General features: G+C 34.7%; 1 protein-coding gene across 1 annotated transcript in view; it reads right to left on the minus strand.

The window, feature by feature from the left end:
- Nucleotides 1–3,221: 3,221 nt before the first annotated feature.
- The window catches only part of LOC148306511 (uncharacterized), a gene marked incomplete at its 5' end in the record, with an annotated part of 30,452 nt that continues 13,513 nt past the window's right edge, over nt 3,222–20,160 (minus strand). Inside the window, 6 exons of the mRNA XM_088264880.1 lie at nt 3,222–3,424; nt 3,835–4,029; nt 6,982–7,180; nt 15,122–15,207; nt 17,798–17,963; nt 18,691–18,793. Coding sequence (XP_088121006.1) covers nt 3,222–3,424; nt 3,835–4,029; nt 6,982–7,180; nt 15,122–15,207; nt 17,798–17,963; nt 18,691–18,793 — 952 coding nt within the window. The remainder of the gene's footprint in view (nt 3,425–3,834; nt 4,030–6,981; nt 7,181–15,121; nt 15,208–17,797; nt 17,964–18,690; nt 18,794–20,160) is intronic.

Here is a 20,160-nt window from a genome sequence, read left to right on the forward strand (position 1 = left end):
GTCGCAGGGGTGAGTTGGCATATGTGTATCCAGCTCCTATGTGCATATGTAGGTATAAATCAACATATGTCTACCTGTTCCGAGGTTTCCTGATTGCATTTCCGACGTTTTAAATTAAATTCAAATGGATGTCACAAATGTGCGGTACATTTTATAACGCATTTGTCTATATAACTGAAAATAAATTTTTTCTTAAATGTTTTTCGCAGATACTTTGTGGCATTTTTTATAAATCTTATAAAATAAAACAACTTTGTTTTTAACCACTTTTTATTGGTACACTTTTTCTCCAACCGGTTTCGACAAGAACCTTGTCATCATCAGGGTTGAACATGTACATGTTTAAAAAGTATTGAGATTTTTTTTTACAAAATCCAGCAAATTATTTCCTTCAAGCTTTCCTGAAATAGAAAAAGCGCTCTTTATTTTAAATTGCTTCCTGGATTAGGGTGGAGGAAGAAGAAAGGGGGTGAAAGTCTGGAAAAATCCGTGAAAATCCGTGAAAATCCCGAGAAGTTGAAGGGATTTCTTCTGATCCAGTGTCCTAGGGTTATACAGGTTTTTCATTTCAAATTGGACATACAAATCAAATTGGACGATATATTATATTTTATAAGAACAGTTAGAATTAATAAAAACATCTTTGAAGTAGTACTCATGATTCAAAGTACATAGTATTTATTTTTTTGAGTAATTTATGCAAAATTAAACAAGGTATTTGGATTAACTATTTCGAGAAATAAAAATAATTTGTGTTCTGATCCACTCACATTTTTATTTAACCAACTAGTTTCGGCAACAACCTGTTGCCCTCTTCAGGGTTACATTTATTACTAAATATGTAACCCTGAAGAGGGCAACAGGTTGTTGCCGAAACTAGTTGGTTAAATAAAAATGTGAGTGGATCAGAACACAAAGTATTTTTATTTCTCGAAATAATATATCAAGATGATCCACAAAGTTAATGCTTTCAATATTCAAAACATATTTGGATTAAATTTATTTACATATATATATCGTAGTCATACTGGAGAAAGTGACCAAGTGCATATTTTTTTTAACAAAAACGTAATTATTGACTATTTGATATCTTACTAGCTAAATATTGCCCTGAAAAAAATCCCAAAAGGTTTTAAACTTGGAAGTATAATATAATATATTGACTTGTTAAAAATGTGATCGATTTGTGAAAGCTTCCCAGATCTAATACAGAAGCATCTAGGCTTCCTGACAGACCTTCTCTTGCAAAGCCTTTTTTAAATGCAAAGTTGCGAAATTAATTGAAAATGTGAATGGCATCGTTATATGACATATCGCTCACTCTTTTCAAAAACGTCATAAATCAAAAATCTTGATTTTTCAGGAGAACGTTTTTAAACTTTAAAAATTTAATACAATGTATTAAAAATATATCACTTATTGAACTTTTTTTTGAAGCCACTTATTGAACTTTTTACTGTACAACAGATCCTTTTAGGTAAAACCTGAAGGGTTTTTCTCCATTCGAAAAATATTTAGTAAATTAAAAAAAAATAGTTAAACAATACCTTTTCGTCAAAATGCAAAAACAACACTTTCTGCCCTGTAGCGGGTAAATATTAAGTTAAAAATATGCCTCTTTTGCTGGGATATGGTACATTTTCTGGGAATTCCGAAAATATGCACAACTGAAAATTGACGATTTATGATTTATGACGTTCTTGAAAGGAGTGCGCGATATATGATATTGAGTTTTCCTGAAAAGCCAAATGTTTGGAAGCGCTGTAGGGTAGGTCAGGTTGCCATGGCAACGGGCGGGGGTGGCACGGGCCAATCACGAGCCTCCATTTCAGTTTCCATAACAACCGGGGGGAGAGAGATAGACTTACGAGGGACAATACCGGAGGGAGCGAGACGAAACACTAAAAGCTTGAAAATTATGTTAGAAATGTGGAAAATTTGTAATACGCGTTACAGAAAGCATAACGAAAGTTTTTTGATGGAAATTTCAAATGGAATTATTTTTATTTTTAAATTTGCGCCCAGATGGTGTTTAGGGCACCTAATTTATATTTTTTATTAATACTTCAGCAAAGAAGAAAAAGTTAAATTAACTTATTAACCATCACCCGTTTCCTTCACCGAAATCTTCGCCTCTTCACATTCATGCACCTCCTTATACAAACCCGTCGATTGTTCCGACTCCTGACTTGAGTACTTGAAATATTCGATCATGCCAAGTTTTTCTCGGTCTCCCTTTTCTCCTACAACTTCATTCGCCTCATAAATTTATTTAGCTGTTCTTCCTTCACTCATTCGTTTTACATGCCAAAACCATATCGACTTAAATTTGAACGAAAATACTCATTTCAGCCTTGCATCCTGTCATTATATCGGCATTAGAACATCTGCCATACATGGTTTTGCCGCACTGAGAGATCGCATTCCGACTGCATTAGTCCTTCATTCTTCTTTTGCAAACACAATATTTCGCTTCCATACATAAGAAGTTTATCGAATTGGGAATATGGAATCCTAGGTATTGACATGGCTAAAGGCCTGTCTTGGCCGGTGTTAGTCCAAATACTTGTTCATAAAATCAGGATTATCTCCAATTACAGGAGTAATTTTCAAAATATTTTTTGTCATCTCATCAAAGACGAAGAAGAATATGGAAGTCTGGGCATTTACGGGGCTGACGATCTGTAATTGGAGATAATCCAGATTTTGTGAACAAGTATTTCGACACACTCAAAATGTTATAAATAAATTATCTGGTCAAATTATAAGCCCAATAATAAAAATGAAAATGGTATTTTCTGGCGTTTCTCATGTGTGTGATTATAATCCAGGATTCGGACCTCACATACTAATATGAGAGTTTCTGCTTAGTAAGCTTCTTTACATCTCACCAATAGATGTCTCTAGTGAAGTTCTAGTGATTCAAGAACAAGGTTTCTAAAGAGGATTTTGTTTATTCTAACTAAAAAAAAAACGTTTTGTTGGCAACAGGAGGAATAATCTAGTGCGGGCCAGTCAGGAACATGTCAGCATTAGCTCATTGCTGGGAGGAAACTACGTTCCACTCCTCAGGAGAAGGCGGACTGTTGACTGTCGTCAGCAGACCTTCCGTTCCACTAGAAGAGGGTTCGGCATTTGTGTCCTAGCTTGGTTTATGGTACCAATGTCCTTCACTAGCTTTATCATGTATGATACTACTTGTCGTAAGAGATCCTTATGAACTAACACGGATCCGATGTGGGATATATCTTCTGCAGCCTTTGGAAACTGAAAATGGGACAAAGTAACGACAGGTGAAGGGCATCTTGAGGTGTCTCATCATCACGCGGACAGCTGTCGATCTCGGAAAGCCTGATACGATGCAGGTAGCTCATGAACCCACCGTGATCCGTAAGGATTTGCGTAAGACACTTATTTAAAATCCCTAAAATGCACACCAAGTCCTACCAAAATTCATTTTTAAATCGAGCCTGCGATATGGGCAATGTAACGCTTAATGAAATAGACATCAATAATGTTTCTTTTAATACGTTTAAAAGAAATATTGTTGACGTCTATTTGACCAGTTGATAAAGAAATGTTCTATATAGTTATACTTTTATGACAGTTTATTTTTATTTATTTTTATTTTTAGATCACTTAGGTGGAAACCTATAATTGAAATTGTTATTTTTTTATTTTTAATTTATCATATTATGTTATTTTTGTCGAAATATTCTGCTGGTTTTCAAATAAATTAAAAAAAAATTAAAAAAAAAACGACACGGATTAGTGCCAGGGCGTTCGCAGTAGATATTAAGAGCCACGAAGGGCATTTAGTCGGGGTGCACTTACAGGTGAGCAGGGCCGGCGGCGGCGACTCGCCGGGGGGCGCGTAGTGCGCGAAGCCGGGCAGCGGGTAGTGCGGCGGGGGCGGCGCGTGCAGCGGCGCGGGCCCGGCGGGCGGCGGCAGCAGCGGCGAGGGGCACGGCTGCGGGGGCGGCAGCCCCGGGCTGCCCGCCAGCGCGAACGTGTTGCCCTCGGCGCCACCTGCACAAAAACAAACAAGACACACATATTTTAATTTATATTTTAACTTTGTGTTTTTCCATTTTTTAATTTTATTTGGAAAACCAACAGAGAATAATAACATATAAGTATACATCTTCGCATCTTCGCCATCTGTCCGCCTTCGTAGTGTAATGGTCTGGAGGTCCCGGATTCGATTCCCAAGGGGGGTAAAATAAATATAAGTGATTTTTTTCACTGTGATATTTATTCAATGTTAACATGGACTGGTACCTGAAGCGGAGGGCTGAACACCTTTCCTTCATGTGTAAACGATCAAGATAACACTGCGTTTATATAACACAGCGCCCTATGCACCATTGGGGTGCGGATAAGGGTTTTATTATTATTATACATGTTAAGTATTGAAAAAAGCTCAAATTACAGATTTTAGTAGAATGATCGTTAACAGTAACAAAAACAGAAAATATAATATATTACATACAATTGTTTTTTTTAAAAATTAAATTATTATTTTTATTTTTATGAAGGAGAGGGAAAGGAATTAAATGTAACTTTAAAAAAAAAAAGAAATGTAACTTTGTTTTAAAATCAATAAAAATATTTTATTACAACTTAATCATAATGTCTACAGGTTTCGAAGCTAGTAGGCATTATAAGCAGCTTCGAAACCGGTAGGGATTATAATTAAGTTATATTAAAATATATATAGTGATTTCAAAACAAAGTTACATTTTAAGTGCATAAAATCAAGCATTTTGAAAACAAAATTTGAATACATTGCGATCAATTTAATATTACATTGAAATTACGCAGTGCCTTGTGCACCATTGTAAGCGGATAAAAGTCAGACATATTTAAAAAAAAATTGTCCAACCTTTCCAATTGCTACGTATGGTTAGTACGTTAGAAAATCTGTAGGGGAATGTGTGAACAAAAACGAATTGGTAGAATTAAACCATTTAAAAATTGGCTTAATGGTTCTAATTTATCTTTCGTGGGTCGATGATAGGTACTATTTTACACCTGGTTAGAGCCTTCCAAAATTCACAAGAGAAACAGGCCTAACCCAACCGCAGGGCATTTGTAACATCCCCAAATATAACACCGCTACATATCGGAAGGCAAATTGTACATGAAGGTAGAAATGTATTATCCAAATGGGATGAGACAGGATAACGGGGCTTACGACCGTCATGGGCTGGTTTAAGTGATCACTTTACACACGTGTGAAGTTATAGTGAATTCAAACACTTTGTTCCGAGTTTGATCAATATATTAATAAATTCCAAGAACTTGAATAGTATGGTTGTCAATCAACGGTAGAATTGGTGAATTTGTTTGCCCAGACTTCCATATTCTTCTTCATCTATGTTGAGATGTAAAAGGGATACTTATAATATTGACATATAGGGTGAATAATCCAGGTTCTGATATTCGTGTCGGGTTGTGGTCCCGTGGTTAGTGTCGCGGACTCTTGAGTCAGAGTATCTCGGTTCGAATCCAATCTACCACAATTTGATACCTATTTCTAATAATGACGCGCGTAAGCTCATAGCAATAGTAAGAAATTGAAGTATTTTTGTAAATAATAAAAACAAAAATATTTATTTTTTTCAACAAAAAAATATTTAAATTTTATTATAAATCATGTTTTGAGTTATGTTGATTGATACGTGACAATGACCCCGTTATTCTTGGTACCGTTATGCGACCTCAGGCGTCGTGATGTCCTAGACCCTCGCTAGCTAACACCGAGGCACGATCTCCGACCGCAAATTCTACAGGAAGCACCGAAGTGTTCCAACTCCAATTTGTCAACAGACCTCGTAATCGTCTACACGGATGCCACAAGAGGCGCCATATTGAATTTGGTATCGTTTCTCTGCGGTGAATCTTCCGAATATCTTCTTGTACTTATTCTTACCCTTCTAACCCGTAAATGGTGCATAGAGCACAGCGACGTATTGAAACAGTTCTTCAAACACTTATCCGCACCCCAATGGTGCATAGGGCACTACATCATATAAACGCAGTGTTATCTTGATCGTTGTTAACACATGTAGGAAAGGTGATCAGCCTTCCGCTTCAGGTACCAGCCCAAAGTAATATTGAATTAATGTCCATTCGAATTCTTATCCGCACCACAATGGTGCATAGGGCACTACATCATATAAACGCAGTATGATCTTGATCGTTAACACATGAAGGAAAGGTGATGAGCCTTCCGCTTCAGGTACCAGTCAAGGGTAATATTGAATAAGTATTAGCGTGAAAAAATCTATTTTTTTACTAGACAAGTATTAACTTGACCCCTCCCCATTTGAGATACGAACCTGGGACCACCAGTACGGTAGCTGAGCGAGACGACCACTAAACTACGAAGGCGAACACAAATTGAAACAGTAATATCTTGATATCCAGAGTATCTTAGTCGTTGGGATAATAGAATGGTCAAGGCGCTGTTTAGAGCTCCCCAAGACAAAGACAAGACAGGGTATGCTTGGCTACAATAGTTAGAGACTAGAAGGAATGTGTATTTGATTACGCATTTTTATCCATTGTTGCGCGGTATGATCGATAATCCTGAAATTATCCGGAGCATTGGTCTGTATATTCCCGATAGTTACCTAAGACAGCGTCGGCATAGATTGTTTCACATTCCTATACACAGGACCAACCTGCCGATGGTTATGCCTGTAGGAAGAGCTACCGCTATGTTGAACAATATCACATTGGATACTGATCTGTTCCATGTGTCCGAAGGAGTTTTCCGAAGAGGGATTCTTCTACACTTTTAAGTCTTCTTGCTTACTTTTAATTTTTCCCCCTTAATATTGTTTGTTATGTTTATATTTTAATTTTTTGTTGTTGAATAAATTGAATCGAATTAAATTGAAATAATTACTCTCAAGGGGGACCTGACATGGCATGCATAGAAGAAGAAGATTATAGATAATAAGGTTGCCTTACCTAGGCTGGTGCCGATGGGCGGGTTGTAGAGCGCGGGCGCGTCGTACGCGGGCAGCGCGTCGTGCGGCGCGGGCGCTGGCGCGGCGGGCGGCGCGGGCGGGAAGAGCGGCGCGCCGCCCTGCTCGTAGTAGGCGGGGGCGCCCAGCTCCGACAGCAGCTTGTACTCGTCCTTCAAGCTCCATTTGTTCGAGGACCACAGCTATAAAAAGAATCAAACGAATCCCCAATCGTAAATATTCTCGGGTTGTGGTCCCGTGGTTAGTGTCGCGGACTCTCAAGTCAGAGTTTCTCAGTTCGAACCCACTCTAACACAATTTGATACAGAAATCTATGAAATAGAAATATTTGTGTAAATAGTAAAAACACAAATCGCTCACTCCTTTCAAGAACGTCATAAATAAAAAAACTTGATTTTACAGGAGAACGTTTTTAAAGTTTAAAAATATAACACAATTTAGTAAAAATAAATATCAAGTCACATATTGAACTTTTAACTGTGCAACAGATCTTTTTAGGTAAAACCTGAAGGTTTTTCCTCCATTTGAAAAATATTGAGTACATTTAAAAAAATTATTAAACAATACCTTTTCTTCAAAATGCAAAAACAACATTTTCTGCCCTGTAGCAAGTAAATATTATGTTAAAAATATGCTGCTTTTGCTGGAATACAGTACATTTTTAGGGCATTCCGAAAACATGAACAACTGAAAATTGACGATTTTTGATTTATGACATTCTTGAAAGGAGTGAGCGAAATATTACTCTTTATTTTAAAAAAATGTTGCGACTTAACGAATACGAGTACTTGTCTTTTAGGTTATTTATTACGGGTATAGAAATTTAACATGTATTAAGCTGGTCGTCGTTAAGATAATCTAGAAAAATCAGAATTTAGTAAACCAATTAATAAAGACCCATAAAAATAATTATAATAAATAAATCCAAATTGGAGATAATCCAGATTTGTGAACAAGTTACATATTTATAGATTTGGCGATTAATTTGTAGAACTCTCTGATACTTTTTTCTAATGATGAGCCGCTTAGGCTCACAAAAATCGTATGAAATTGAAATATTTGTGTAAATAGTAAAAACACAAATGCTACTCTTTTATTAACAAAAAAATGGATTATTTACAAAAAAAACAGAGTCACAAAATTGTATAATAAGTATATAAGGGTATTTTATTTATTGTTTCGGCATTAACTTTGTGGTAAGACATGTTACAATGATTAAAGAAAACACTTGTTTTTTACTACTTGAGTTTCATTAAAGCTCACATGTTTCAGAAGTCAAACCTCCATCATTCAGGTCTGTATAATAACAGTTATTATACAGACCTGAATGATGGAAGTTTAACTTCTGAAACATGTAATCTTTAATAAAACTCAAGTGGTATAAAACACGTGTTTTCTTTAATCATTATATAAGGGTTTAAAAATGTATGATGAGATGCCTGAATGTATGAAGAATGAAAAGAATCTAAAAGAATTAAAACCAAATGTTTTGTTTACTGTAAGAAGATGTACCTATATTATTTATTGGTTCGGCATTAACTTTGTGGAATGACATGTAGACTATTTTTTTTTAAATTTAAGCACTTGTAATATACCACTTGATGAGTTTAATTTTTATATACGACTACTTTCGAAAACTTACAGATGTTTTCATCTACAGTTTTAATTTTTACCAGTAGATCTGTAAGTTTTTAAACATCTGTAAGTTTTCGAAACAAGTCGTATATAAAAATAAAATTCATCAAGTGGTATATTAATAATAATAATAAATCCCTTACCGCACCCCAATGGTGCAAAGGGCACTGCTTTATATAAACGCAGTGTTATCTCGATCGATTACACATGAAGGAAAGCTGATCAGCCCTCCACTTCAGGTACCAGTCCAGTGTAATATTGAATAAATATTAGAGTGAAAAAATCACTTATATTTATTAAACACCCCTGGGAATCGAACCCGGGACCTCCAGAACGGTAGCCGAGCATGCTGACCATTACACTACGGAGGCGGAGGGTATATTAAAAGTGTTTTTTTTTTATTTTTAAGAAATATAAGAAGATGTATTCTAATACTCTCCTTATTATTCACCGTTCTCTTTGTGTATCATTCTGCCCAATATTGAACATCAATAATAATTCAATTAACTAAAATTTGTCAAGTAAGACCATGTATGCAGATCATTCCTTCGTATATGATGCGAAAAGCCACCCCCGATTCGATTAACATTACAAATTCCAATTATTATTACCGCAAACATCCATCCGTAACCATCGCTAGAACGCATTACAACCCCTTCCATATTAATACGAGTATATAATATTATACATACGTATGTTAGCTTCATCCCTCAGTCATAAGGTTGTATCTTTATATAGCCTATTAGAAGCTGTACCGCCTGCTTTATACCCGGTCGGAGGTGCAATTTGCCTAAATACGTTGAGGTTTGGGGGAGGTTTTAGGGGTGAAATTCACCCCCCAGCCTTCCCCGAACGAGCGGCCACCCGATCTCGTAAATACCGACCCCTCTCGTGGAAATCCCACCCCCGATCTGCCTTAATTCACGGCAGTTTCCTCCCTTAAACAAGGGATGGTTTAAGCGAGCGAAATTCGCGCGACCGGTGTCTCTGCGACCGTATAAAAGAGATTAAATATAAAAGATTGGCAGATATTTTTTATTATCGTTTCGAGGGCTTCCTTTTTCTTAGCTTACAAAAGTTATTTGAAATTCGTGTTTATATAACCGAATACAAAAAAATCAAGTATAGGGTTTTTATTATTTATTTATTTGGCATTAACTTTGTGGAATACAATATTGATTATAAAAATTATACAATTGTAAAATACCACTTATTGAGTTTTATTTCATTATACACGATTAGTTTCGAAAACTACAGATTACTGTTGATGAAAACCATCAACAGTAAAATGAATTAAATTTGATTTTTATTGAAGGTTTTTAATTTTTTATATACTAAGTATGGAGTCGGCAAAAGAAGGATGAAAGTGGACTGAATGCAGTGAAAATACATTTTTCAGATGAATGTGCGGTAAAACGGTGTATGATAGATGTTACGAATGAAGATATTAGGAAAGTGAGTGAAGAATGGACGGTAAAACAAATTTATAACATGTTTTGAATATTGAAAGCATTAACTTTGTGGATCATATTGATATATTATTTCGAGAAATAAAAATACTTTCTGTTCTGATCCACTCACATTTTTATTAACCAACTAGTTTCGGCAACAACCTGTTGCCCTCTTCAGGGTTTCATTTATTACTAAATATATATATATAAAAAGAAACAGTGTACAAGTTGTTGGGTTTCAAAAGGGTAGGGGTGGGGGTAATGGTGTTTTAAGGAAGGGTAAGAGCAAGGAAGGGAATAACTGGGTTTGATTTTATGGGAAAAATATTTAAGTTAGTCAAAGTCCCATTTTTAATATTTTTCCCATAAAATCAAACCCTACCTAAACAGAGTCTCTAGTGAAGTTCAAGTGATTCAAGAACAAGTTTCTAAATTGGTTCATATATATAGAACTTCCAAGAATTTGAGTAGTGTGGTTGTCAATAACGGGTAGAATTAGTGAATGTTACACGTGTGTAAAGTGATCACTTAAACCAGCCTATGACGGTCGTCAGCCCCCAGTAAATGCCCAGACTTCCATATTCTTCTTCATCTTTGATGAGATGTCAAAAAATAACATCATTCTATTCTCTCTGCTACCCCTGCGGGGAAGCGGCGTGATGGTTAATTATTTAGTTACTTTGTTTAGAAGAGGATGTTATGAATATTTTTATTAAACAATGCATCCAGAGAAGAGTCACAGTGGCGTACTACCAGATTTTGTGGAAAATCCCTGAAGTCCTGATAACAACCCCCAGACCCCCTAAAAGCCACTCAAAGCCACCCCCCCTCCTCACCACCCCTAAAACCTCCCACGATATTCCAACCCTTGTTTCTCCACTACTATTCTTCAGTCCTTCTCTCAAACGTCACTAAAAACAACCATATTTTCATATTTATTTTTAAAATATTTCTTTTGGCTGAATAATGTTATAAGAATTATAACACTTTTATTCGTTTTTTTTTCTCTCTTTGCATACGTGTAACATTCGCCAATTCTACCCATGATTGATAACCACACTGCTCAAATTCTTGGAACTTTTAGATATATTGACCAAACTCGAAACATAGCGTTAGATTCACTTGAACTTTACTAGAGACAAATATGGTGTGGAAATATCTAGACTTCTATATTCTTCTTCATCTATGTTGAGATCTCAAAAAATAATATAAAAAAAAGTTCTAATTGGAGATAATCTCGATTTGCAAACAAGTATTTGAACACACACAAAATGAAATTATTTGGACACTAAAAATGGTTTGAAAAAATATGAAACAAAAAAAACACATATTCATTTTTACCCTTCTAGGAATCGAACCGGAGATCTCATGTATGGTAGTCGATCGCTCTAACCACCACACTACGCAGACGGATACATTGTTATTAGTTAAAGTCAAAGAAATCTTTGGCGAAAACCGAGAATAGAGCCTTTTTCATTTTCTCTCCCATAAAACCTAACGCGAGTTCTTCCTCCCTTTCTTCCTCCTTTCTTCCTCTCTTTCTTCCTCCCCTCTACCCTCTTCTTTTTACCTTTCGCCCCTCTACTGTTCCGTTCCTCTATTACGCGGGAATTACCGTAAAAACTCCCCTACAGAACACAGCGAAGCTGCAAAAAGAGAATTTCAATACTCGAGAAATTCGTTATTGAGCACTTATCTGAGCGAAAAGCACCGCCCGAGAGGCGCAGAGGCCTATATCCAGTTTTGATGGTGTCTCTAACTTTTTAGGGATAATTTGTAATAAATGACTTATCCGCTAACGGCCTCCATTTCGGCAAGAGAGCATAAACGAAATTATTCTTCAGACATTAAATTCAAGTAAAACAATACGTGTAGAATAATATGGAAATAGGGTAATCTCCTTTTTATGTTTATTTTATTTGTGAATTTAATATATCAGTTACAGTTCAGTCTTTCAGACGTATGTGCGGCAAATAAATTAATTTAATTTACTTTGTTATAATGTTTTTGTCCGCCTCCGTAGTGTAATGGTCAGCATGCTCGCCTACCGTTCTGGAGGTCCCGGGTTCGATTCCCAGGGGGGTTTAATAAATATAAGTGATTTTTTCACTCCAATATTTATTCATTATTACACTGGACTGGTACCTAAAGTGGAGGGCTGATAACCTTTCCTTCGTGTTAACGATCAAGATAACGCTGAGTTTATATGACTTAGTGCCCTAGTGCCCCCTTGTTATGGTTAATTAGTTAGTTAGTTACTTGTCCGCCTCCGTAGTGTAATGGTCAGCACGCTCGGCTACCGTTCTGGAGGTCAAATAAATATGAGTGATTTTTGCACTGTAATACTTATTCAATATTACCCTGGACTGGTACCTGAAGTGGAGGGCTGATTACCTTTCCTTCATGTGTAATCGATTGAGATAACACTGCGTTTATATGAAGCAGTGCCCTATGCACCATTGGGGTGCGGTAAGGGATTATTATTATTGTTATAATTTGCTATGTTTGTAAAAAAAATCTTGTAAAACAAACTCCCTCTCTAAACACAAGTATCTACTTTATTACAGAGGTAGAAACGTTATATTTTGCATATTTTGGATATTTACCAACTATTTTTTATATTTAATTATGTATTTCGTAAAAAAAAATAAAAAAAGGATATATGATATTTGTTTGAATAGTGATATAAGGAAAGGATTTTTTATAGATGAAAATTGTATTTATTATTTACCTTCCTTATTAAATACAAGGTTTATGTATCATTAATTGGATATTAGTTTCTACTAACTAAAAAAGGGGTATTTTGTATATTAAAAGCATTGTTAACTGTGTGGTTTGGTAATACAGCACAAAAGTTGTGTTTTTTTACAGTGATATTGCACAAACAATACGTATAGAATAATTTTCAAATAGGGTAATATCCTTTTTATTTTTATTTTATTTGGGAATTTAATAGAACAGTTAGAGTTCAGTCTTTTAGACGAATGTAAGACAAAATGGTGTATGATAGATGTTCGAATGGTGATATAAGGAAAGGATGCAACGCTGAGATAAGCGTTATCGATAAAATTAAGAAATAATGGTATTCACCAAGTAAAACTTAAATAAAAAATGGATAGTTATTACCATAATGTGACTGCCGAATCAATTAATGAAATCAAAGAAAGGTGTGTTGAGATGGTTTGGGCATGTGAATCGAATGAGTGATGATTGAACAGTAAAAAAAATGTGTGGTGAATTTGGTTGGTAATGCAGGGTATTTTTTTAGATACAAGTACCTAGTATACAAATTAAAATTTCAGAAATGATGATAAAGAAAAATTTCAAAAATGTTATATTACCATACGACAAAGTAAACAGTTAACTAACTATTACGCTACTTCACCGTAGGGGTAGGCATAGAGAATAGAACGTCGCACCACCCTGTCTTTGCAAACACCCTTCGCCTCTTCCACGTAAATGCATCTCCTCATATATTATATGCCCGTTAAAAATGCTTTTGATGGATAAAATACGACTTAAGCCCTGTACATACCCAGACTTCAATATTCTTCTTCATCTATGTTGAGATATCAAGATTTTTTACTATATTTTTAGTCGTCTGATCAAAGCTCACGGTGTGAGATGGCCTCCTGACATACAGCTTGCGACAAACGCGGTCGGAGCGTTTTACTGCACACGAATGGGCATTAATTACCCTGTAGGTTTATTACCGCGTACCGAGTTGGGGGATCTAACCGAGCAAGGTATCTGGTCTCTATGTATCATGGTGTAAACGTACGCAAAACACATATGTATACACCTAACACATATGTGGAGGTCCTCACCAAAACGTTACATTTTCAATATTGCACAAAAATGCTTTGAATGCAAATCTCTTCTGTTTACTGTATTCTATCGAAATCTTAATTAAAGTTGCGACAAGACGTAACCCATCCCGTGTGAAACCAATATGAAATAATTAAATCGCATCATAAAGTAACAATTTTACAAGCTGGAGTTCCTGATTAAAGTATTAAAAATCATTTATAATGGAAATGTAACGTTTTGGTGAGGACCTCCACATATACTTATACACATTACATATACAAATTTTGATAATTTTGGATGATAAATTAAGAAAGGTATTTAGTCGTTCAGTCGTTCTCCAGTCTGTAAAACAATCCGGGTTACATTGCATACAAGAAGAACGGTCTCTGCTAAATAAAAGCTTTCTAAATCCAATCGAAAATGGCTATTTTGGGCTTAATCATAAGATTGATCATATTTGTATGATAACCAAAATTTTAGTAAGAAGCCTATGACAGATCGTAAACCTAGTAAAAACTCAAATTTCCATATAATTCTTCATCTATGTTGAGATATCAAAAATATAAGAAAGGTAAGTTGAGACGGTCTGGAAGTTTGGAACGAACAAATGAAGAATGAATAGTAAAACAAATTTATGAGGCAAACGTAGTTGGAAAAAGGAGCAGAGGAAAACTGAGGAAATCTTGGCATGGTCGGGTACGTCAAATACTTGAAAGTGGTCGGGTCAGAGGTCAAAATAATCGGCGGGTGTGTATGAGGAGATCTATGAATGTGGAAAAAGCCAAAAAAATCATTATCAAACACCGTATACAGTTTATGTATTAATTTTTACATCAAACACAGATTTTTTGAGTCTACTGAAAAAAACACATAAAAACTAATATTGTGACAATTGTTTCGCTTAGTTATGGCATTTTCAAACGAATGACATACGTTTTTGTCAATGTCATGACATGTGTTTTTTATACAACTCAGTAGACTCAAAAAAACTTGTGTTTGATTTAAAAATCAACACATCAATTAAAATGGAGTTCTATAAATTAACCGCCAAATCAATAAATACCGTATTCATTATTTGAAAACGATGCAAAATGCATCGAAACACGTGTCACAATAGAATTTTAAGCAATATTGGTATTTACCAAGTAAAAATGGATAAATATTACCATCAAGTGACTGCCGAATCAATAAACGAAATTGTTATAATATATTTTCATTTGTACTTACATTCGAATACAGCTGGTCCCCGTTATAATGGCTTCTTTGCCTCTTGATGTCTTCGTCTGATTGGCTGGTGTATTCTCGGTTGTCATCTGAGAAAAGAAAATGATTTCAATTAGCTGAGGAACTGTTTTATTTAAAATATTATCGTAAATATTTTTCCAATTTGTAAATTATACGACTGAATACAGTTCAAATGTGATCTCTCAGACAAAACGTGAGGTAAAACTAGTACGCAACCATGATACACGATTTACCCACGACGAAGGTTTGATGGTCCCAAGAATTAACAATAAATATGGGAGTCGAACACTGCAATATTTCGTTCCAAATATTTTAATTTTTTTTTAAAGTTTTGTACTGACATTTCTTGGTGGAACTGCATTTTCATCAGTCTGACGATCTTGGTTACGACGAAACCCGGTTGCTGGTCAAATAAAATGTCATGTGGAAAAAATTAAATAGTTGTTATTTTATTATATGAAATGCAGTTCTACCAAGAAATGTCAGTACAAAATTTAAAAGTACTTAGATCTGTTTTTTAATCAATAATAATTTAAGAAAAATTTAAATCGAAATTAAATATAATTTTTACATTCATTCAAAATAAGTCCAAATAATCGAGGTCCTATTTTATTTTAACTTTGTAATACATAACACTGTGGATATTGGAATATTCGCATTGAAAATAAACGCTGGAAACGGTTAGGGGAGGTTTGGCAAAGGAGCCAAGCATAAATTTCAAAATAACTCATTTATTTTCTTATGCCGGCGGAGTTATGGTCTCGGCGGGATTCGCCGCTGGAAATTGGACATGGGTTGTTCTTAAAGTAGACTCCCGACCAATTAAAAGAGGACAATTTGGAATTTATTAGGAGGCGTCCCTTAAGGCGAAAACTTTGTTCAACCCTTGGCCCCGGGTGGAAAATGCGTTCTCACCGGGTTCTTTCAAGAATGGAAAATCGTTGAATCAACGATTTTCAATGAGAAAATTCATATTTTTAAATGAGAATCTAGGCAATATTTGGAAGTGAAGCATGGAGTTGGTAGAAGAAGGATGAAAGCAGACTGAATACAGTCGAAATGCGATCTCATGACATCATCAGACTGGTAATGTCGGTTATGTCGAAACCCGGTTCCTGGTCAAATAAAATTCATATAGAAAAACCTTCAAAGTTGTTATTTTTTATAAAGTAGTTTTATTAGTAGTTGGTTTATCAAAAGCTACAAAATAAACCCATTCAAATAAGGTTGCCATCATGATCGAAGAAAATAATGAGAAAAAAATAAATAAGCTAAAAAACTTAGTGGTCTTGATTTTTAAGTATCTTCGTATATAAATCGCTCACTCCTTTCAAGAACGTCATAAATCGAAAATTTTGATTTTTCAGGATAACGTTTTTAAAGTTTAAAAATATAATACAATGTATTAAAAATAAATATCAAGCCACTTATTGAATTTTTTTACTGTGCAACAGATCTTTTTAGGTAAAACCTGAAGGTTTTTTCTACCTTTGAAAAATATTAAGTATATTTAAAAAATGATTAAACAATACATTTTCTTCAAAATGGAAAATAAAACTTTCTGCCCTGTAGTGGGTAAATATTAAGTTAAAAATATGCCTTTTTTGCTGGGATATAGTAAATTTTCTGTGCATTCCGAAAACATGCACAACTGAAAATTGACGATTTTTGATTTATGACGTTCTTGAAAGGAGTGAGCGTAATGGTAGATGCTGCATCTCAAGTAGAGATACCTAAAAAATAAATCCAGCCAATTAAGACCGCCATTAAGAGACCAAAGAAAATAAATACGCTAAAAAACTTAGTAGTCTTGATTCAAGTAAAACCCAGTCTTAAGTATCTCTCGAGGAACGATTCTGGACTAACTTCTTCCAGCCATTTCTCGAATCGGGCAAAGTTTAGCGAACTTAAGTTCAGACACTTAACTAAGCGAAGTTACAGAACTAGGGTTTAAGTAAATTATTACATCGTCCCCGGCGGATATACTAGTGGGTGAGCCGCCATCTTGAAACTAAACGGTGTCTTAAAGTATTTTATTACGCGCGTATTTTATCTGTAATTACGCCGTAGGACAATCTCACGAATTAATGGAGACTGAATATGTTAATTTGAAATTTGTTACTGAGAAAGCTAGGTTTACGTTTCAAATGTAAATAAATATAAAAAAAGCTTTTTTTACATCTCAGCATCGAATAACAAAAAAAAATATTAAAAAAATCTTTAAAAATGGTTAGGAGTCGTAATAATCTGCGGGTATGTATGAGGAGATGCATGAACGTGGAAGAGGCGAAGAATGTTTGCAAAGACAGAGTGGTGTGGCGTTCTATTCTCTCTGCATACCCCTGCGGGGAAGTGGCGTGATGGTTAGTTAGTTAGTTAGTCATAGTAACAATAAATTAAAAAAAACTTATTTCTTGGATGATTTTTGCAGATACTTTGTGACACATTTTAAAAATTTTATAAAATAAAACAACTTTGTTTTTGTTACTTCTTATTGGTACATTTATTCTCCAGTACATGTTTAACCCTGATGACGACAAGGTTGACGCATAGGTGGGACCCGACATGACACACAGAAGTGTAGATCACATGATAAAAAAAAGTGAAGGCACGACACGCAGAGAAAATGAAGAATGGAGAAGAGATGATGATACGAACCGTTCTCGTCGTGTCTCTTCCTCCTGTGGTGAGCTGCATGCTCGCCGGCAGTGACCACGGCGGCGCCGGCTCCCGCCGGCTGAAGACCCAGGATCCCGCTGATGCTGTAGCTTCCTGTGCTGCTCACCTGGGGCTCCCCGGTAGCCACTCCGGAATGCGTTATCACCTGAGAAAATCACAAATATCACAAATCAAAAAGTAAAACGTGAACGGGTCTAGTGGACTTCCTGGCTGATGTTTTCGTACACCATAAATTAACAACATTTTGAGTGTGTCCAAATACTGTGTGTTCACAAAATCTGGATTATCTCCAATTACAGGAGTTATTTTCATATTATTTTTTGACATCTCATCAAAGATGAAGAAGAATATGGAAGTCTAGGCATTTACGGGGCTGACATATTCCATATTCTTCTTCACCTTTGATGAGATGTCAAAAAATCATATGAAAAATACTTCTTTAATTAGAGATAGTCCAGATTTGTGAACAAGTACTTGGACACGCTCAAAATGTTTTAATTTTTTTAAATATTATATTTTATTTTGTATACATTTTTTAAAATCACAATTGTTACATATTTAGAACATTTTTTTTGCAGAGACCCACCAAGCCACCTTGTGTGTCTTGTCGGTGGAGTTCTTTTTTAGTACATTTTTTTGTTTTTAACGATTTTAACCTAATATACACACAAAAAATAGAGAAAAATTAAGAATATAAACATTTTACTTTTTTTTACAATTTTCCATTTTCTTTCATTTAAAAATAACGATGGATTTTTCATGATAATTTGAGATACCTACCTAAAATATTGGTATAACATCCGTAGGGTGAATAATCCAGTTTCAGATAAAAAAAATATTGATATATTTTTTTTAATTAAATGGGTACTTACAGATACCACTGATCCATGGGTCTGGTTATGGCCGTCTTGCTGGTCTTGCTGGGATTGCTGGTGAACATGCTTCGCCTTCTCTGCAGCCTTGTTTCTTACAATCCTGGAATAAAAAAAAACCATTGAAATTTTCTTCAAACCCATGGGTGTTCAAGTACAAAATTTTTCTGCAGGATTTTATTCAACTATAAGTCCACTTTTAAATATTCCCATTGTGATTGATTTGTCTTCTTTCTCTCTTTAATTTTTTTTATTTTTGTATAAATGTCAGACCGTAACAATTTTATTTTATATTATTTTGAGAAATGAAAAGACTTGGTGTTTTGATCCACTCACATTTTATTTCACAAAATAATATATCAATATGATCCACAAAGTTAATGCTTTCAATATTCAAAACACAATTATTTTATTTTAATCTACATTTGACCTGATGATGAAATGATTATTTTTCAACCAGTAGTCACGAAGTAATTAAAAAAAAATGAGATTACGCAAAGTGAACGATGAAAGATAAAGAGAGTTTTTTTTATAATTTTGATTTATTTGGTAGTCACCCAATACAGGATGTGTTTGCCTGTGTCAAGTCTTATTTTTATTTACAAATAAAATAATAATAATACCAATGTTTTTCGCAGATAGGTACTAACTTTGTGTAACATTTTATAATCTTTTTAAAATAAAACAATTTTGTTTTTGTCACTTTTTTATTGGTTCATTTTTCAGCACATGTTTAACCCTGATAATGACAAGGTTCTTGTCGAAACTCGTTGGAGAAAAAATATACCAATAAAAATATAATCAAAAACATTATTTTACATTTTAAAGTTTAAAAAAAAATCACAGTTTAAATGCGTTCAGCTTTATCATTTTAGAAATTATGACCGAAATTCTAGAATTAGGTTCAGAAACAAGGGTTAATACTTGGGTAGGGAGATGTGACTAAACTAAAAAAACTATAAAAATCAAACAACATTGTTTTAACCACTTTTTATTATAAATACACTTTAACCTACCGGTTCCGACAAGAACCTTGTCATCATCAGGGCTTATTAAATTCTAAAACATCAAAAACATTAAAATACTTAATAATTAATTACATTCCCTCACCAAAAATTTCCACACCTAAGTTAATAAATAATGTAATTTAAGAACTGCAACATTTTGAGTGTGTCCAAATACTTATTCACAAATCTTTCTTATTTTTTCAAGATAATATCACAAAGAGGGGTGAAATTTCATTTCCCAGTACATTACGCATCTAGCAAAGCATATTCATTGATTATGAGTTTATTATGATATTATAAGGGTAGTTTTGCGTAGTGTAATCAGGGTGGAATAATTCGGCTCTGAAAACAGGGTGCGCAAGGCTACCGAAACGTGCGACGGGAGAGGAAAGCCGTGTAGCCGCAAGTGGCAATCATAATTCATACATTTTCATACAATGTGACCCCATTTTGCCATAAATAT

This window comes from Brachycentrus maculatus, unplaced genomic scaffold, assembly GCF_059751285.1.
Source record: "Brachycentrus maculatus isolate JH-2025_06_01 unplaced genomic scaffold, ASM5975128v1 h1tg000239l, whole genome shotgun sequence".
Classification (NCBI taxonomy): domain Eukaryota; kingdom Metazoa; phylum Arthropoda; class Insecta; order Trichoptera; family Brachycentridae; genus Brachycentrus; species Brachycentrus maculatus.